Source organism: Oryza sativa, chromosome 7 (genome assembly GCF_034140825.1).
Source record: "Oryza sativa Japonica Group chromosome 7, ASM3414082v1".
NCBI classification, from domain to species: Eukaryota; Viridiplantae; Streptophyta; class Magnoliopsida; order Poales; family Poaceae; genus Oryza; species Oryza sativa.
The window spans coordinates 19,325,094-19,329,439 of NC_089041.1; the positions used below are offsets into that span (position 1 = coordinate 19,325,094).

The 4,346-nt window shown below is 47.5% G+C and overlaps 1 protein-coding gene across 1 annotated transcript; it reads right to left on the reverse strand.

The window, feature by feature from the left end:
* Positions 1 to 480: 480 nt before the first annotated feature.
* LOC9270355 (squamosa promoter-binding-like protein 13) lies at positions 481 to 4,139 on the reverse strand. The gene is made up of 2 exons (NM_001404895.1): positions 3,442 to 4,139; positions 481 to 1,464 (listed from the first exon to the last, which is right to left on the reverse strand). Exons 1-2 carry the CDS (start codon positions 3,906 to 3,908, stop codon positions 1,281 to 1,283), a joined length of 651 nt encoding a protein of 216 aa, NP_001391824.1. The 5' UTR covers positions 3,909 to 4,139; the 3' UTR covers positions 481 to 1,280.
* Between the last annotated feature and the right edge of the window lie 207 nt (positions 4,140 to 4,346).

Consider the following 4,346-nt stretch of genomic DNA (forward strand, 5'->3'; position numbering starts at 1 on the left):
GCAACGGAATCGCGATGCCGGAGACGAGGGAGTCACAGTTATAGCCGGCGATTTTCCGGCCGTGTGCTCGTCGTGTCGGAGTCGGAGACGTTTAGCCCAGAGCAAATGTCGGAGACGTTCATGAGAGTTCTTACCAGACCAAAACAGTGAAATACGTATACTAGAAGTCTAGAGCGAGTCCTTCGGGGTCCTGTCATGATAGGTAAGCTGATTATGCCTCAAGTTATTGTGCTTATGATTGCTAGTCACATTGTCTCGCTGATGCATATGCTTATCCATAACGTTTATCGGCAGTAAAAATAATTTATGGGTAAAATTTTTGTATACGTGTCCTTGATGACTCAGAAGCAGATGTTGTATAAACTACGATAAAAAAAATCACTAAATCTACTAAAGATTTAAGTTTTAAAATTTAAATTTTAGCTTACAAGTATAAACATAAGTGAAACAATGATACAGAGGTGCTAACACGGGGGGGAGATAAATCTTATCATCGTGTATTGTGACTATACTCTCTTGAGGCACCTTAGAAATATTTTTGCATTCTATGGATTGTACATATCTATACTACAGTTCTACTCCTATTCGGCTTTCGATTTTCTCCAGGTTTTGCGCGCAAGAGAAAATTTTGGAAAAGGTCAGACGCCTTCACTAAGTGAAGACCGGTCAAAACCGCAATTTCCCATTCTTGTTCTTTGATGAAACACCTAATACGATCAAACTGAATGTTTACTACAGTACGAAAAATTCTCACAGAACAGCCCTGCAGAAAACGGTGACTCAAACAGCATATATTACCACTGCCATCCCGGCACAACAGCATACATAGGCACACTGCAGCCTACAAGTTTCTGTTGGGCAAAGGCAATAGTACAATTACACATCAAACACACCCTCACACAGAGAGAGAGAGAGAGAATCCCTAGAACACCTGCTTAATCAACAGGTTACAATTAGCTTAGGGTTGTGGCAGAGAACATATATATAGCACATTTATGCCTCTCCAGCATAGCACTGCATATATGTAGCAGCAGTAGAGGGAGATGATCACACTGCCAGTTAATCAGCAGCAGCAAAGCACACCGGATAGAGATAGATTCAGGGATAGATAAATAGATAGATAGATAGATTTGATTGATTTGAGGAAGAAGGGACGTAGGTGGTGGATATATATAGGTAGATAGATCGATGTAGACATGTAGTAGTAGTAGTGGCACGAACACACACACTCACACTAGCATGGCTGCATGACAGAAGAGAGGGAGCATGCTTAGGTAGGTTTATCTGATCTGGAACGGCGGGTTCCCGGTGCCCTGGTGGCTCCGGCCGGCGTCCTGGTCGGCGTGGCGGCAGTTCTCGCCGTGCGCCGTGTCCGCCGCGCTCTTCCGGCGCCGCTCGTTGTGCCCGGCCAGCCGCCGCCGGCAGCTCCTCTTCGCGTCGTCGAACTCCGTCAGCTCATGGAACCTGCACATCAACACATACACATTACAGGACAAGATGATGATGAAGCTTCATCACAAGCAGAAACACACAAAAGACCTGAAGGAGCTATCTATTGGAAGCATGTGTGTGAGGGCAGTGACTATCATGCATAATGCACTCTTGTCAAATCGGCGAAAAGATGAGAGGTACACAAATGCATTCAACGCGAACCACCGAAAGCTATAGCATTTGCATCCGGACAGACAAGGGTTTTTACTGCCGGAATCTGCTGCTGCTGCTGTGCCAGCAGTGCATGTGATGTGCATGCAGAGAGAGAAAAAGCAGAGGACAAGAAAAAGCAAAGCTTGACGCGTATTATATGCGTACTGAGAATGATCAAAACCTATTTAAATACCAAAAGCTGAAGAAAACATTCCTTAATCCTACTTGTTTCAGATCAAAAAAACACCTGAGGAGTAGAGAACAAGTGCTTGTTTCTTTCATCTGTTCCTTAACTATCCTTTTCGTCAGAAATTAAAAAAACTGTGTTTCAGATATGATGATAATCTCACTAGTGTTCTACCACTGAAGCTTGCAGCTGAAGAGGTTCTACAAACTTCATCCTTTGCAAGCAATTAAAGATGTACTCCTACATCTACTCGAAAGGCAGATGGTGTCAGGGTGTCATTATTCATTCTTGCTGAAGGTAATGAGCATGAGCAGCATGATCATTGTCCCTGCTAGGACACACTAAACCAAAAGGACCACAAAGTGTTTTGTTTGATCCACTTAAGTTGCTCTCACTTATGAGCAATCAATAACTGCTGTAGCAAGTCTTTATCAAACCCATAAACAGCACCAGGACAGCATGAACAAGGCCAGGCCAGCGACCAGCTGCTCTGGCAAAAAGAACTGGTCCAATAGCGTGATAATATTTATTAACTTTTTACTTAAGCTAGCCAGCAGCTTCCTATGATCATGTGATGCACATGAATCTGAAAGGGTCAGCAATATCAAAGACCACTAAAAAAGAATAAAACCTAACAGTGGAATGACTCATCTAACCTGGGAAATGCCAACATGGCACCTGTTTGGAACATGCAACTGCAGTGTCAAATGTTCCCAAGTGATAAAACAGAGAGAGATAGCACAAGAAACATAAAGCATCAGAAAATAGCAACCGGACGAGGTTTTGGCCGACAGTGAACCAATCTTGGACTGACAAAAATCTTCCCACGGCATCAAACACACCACACACAAACATAGATAGCAGCAAAGATCTGCTTGTTTGCAGCTAAAATTGGGACCAAATCAAGGAGCTGCCTTGGAGATGCAGAGCAAAGTTGGATCTGGTCAAGCTCTCTGATCTCTCGCCACCGACAAAAGATATTAGAGTAGTAAAGTTCATGGCCACTACTACCCTTTCCAAGCAAGCAAGAAATGGAGTAATGGACAATGATGTCCACTATGGTGTGTGCCTCTATATGGTGCATAAGCAAAGTGAAAGAATCCTGTGAATGTGATGAAAACCTAGTTTCCTTATCCTACTTTTCACCACCCTGCTGGAACAAACGGATGCATAGTTACAGTGACAAGACCCAAGAACAGCGACTTGCACTAATGCAACTTTTTTTTTTTTGAGGAGAGAAATCTGTAACACTGGCCTAAAATGACCATTAATCACAGCCTCAGTATTAGACCTTTTCAGGCTTACAGCCTCAAAAAGCAGCACCCAAGGACACTAATTTGCACTTAAGCACAAGGAAAAGAATCAGAGCAAACATGGAGAATATAATATTGGAATTCTTTTTTGCTTGGAAATTAGAAGGATGTAGCCCATGATCCAAGAACAGTTCATCATATATGTTGCTTAGACCCTGAAAGCCATCCATGATCCACCATCAAGACGAAACGATTCTTAATCTTAGAAAAGAGATATTTCACTTTTTTATTTTTTATTTTTTGGGGGTGAGGGGGAGTCGCAGGAGGAAGAAGTTTTGGGTATGAACATGGCCGTACCGGCTGCATTGCTGGCAGAAGCGCTGACGGAGGCCAGCGACGAGGACGACGGGCTCCTTGGAGTGCGTCTGGCACACCTTGTGCCTCCGGTTGTACCGCCCAGCCTCGCTGAGGTCGACGCCGCACCTCTCCACCTGGCACCTCGGCCCGCCGCCGCCGCCCGACGGGGCGCCACCGCCGGCACGGCCCGCGCCCCTCCTCGCCGCCGCGGCCACCGAGGAGGAGGAGGAGCTAGAAGACGCGCCAGCAGCAACAGCAGCGGACGAGGAGGAACCGCCGCCGCCGCCGCCTGCCACGGGCGCCAGCGACGACGCCACCAGCCTGGGCTTCTTGTCCTCCTCCATGGGGGACGGCAGCGCCGCCCCGCCGTCCCCCGCGGCCGCCGCGGCGGCGAGCGCGGCCATGGACGCGGCCGAGGAGGAGGACGACGAGGAGAAGTTCTTGCGGGCCTTGTCCTTGCGGTCCATGGGCGGTGGCGCGCGTGATCGACGACGAGCTAGTGCTACTGTGTGCTGTGTGCTAGCCTCCTAGGGGAGGTGGAAGCGGTGGCTGGAGGAGGGTGGAGAGAGCTAGAGCTAGCTCGAGCTCGAGCTCATGAGTGGAAGTGGAAGTGGAAGGCGGAGGAGGAGGAGGAGGAGGAGAGAGGGAGAGAGAGGAGGGGGGGAGGTGGAAAAGGTTGAAAGGGATATAAAGGCGGGTGCCGTGTGTGTGGAGGCAGGGTGCACATGTGGGCGTGGTACTACACACACGGCTACGGCCTACGGCACAGTATTCAACAGAGGACGTACGTACGTACGTGTATCGGTGTATGTATCTCTATACGTCAATACGTGCAATACGTCCATATTTTAGTTTCTTTTTGAGCCAAAGGCCGTAGCTAGAAATTAATTGGAGGCCTCATATGA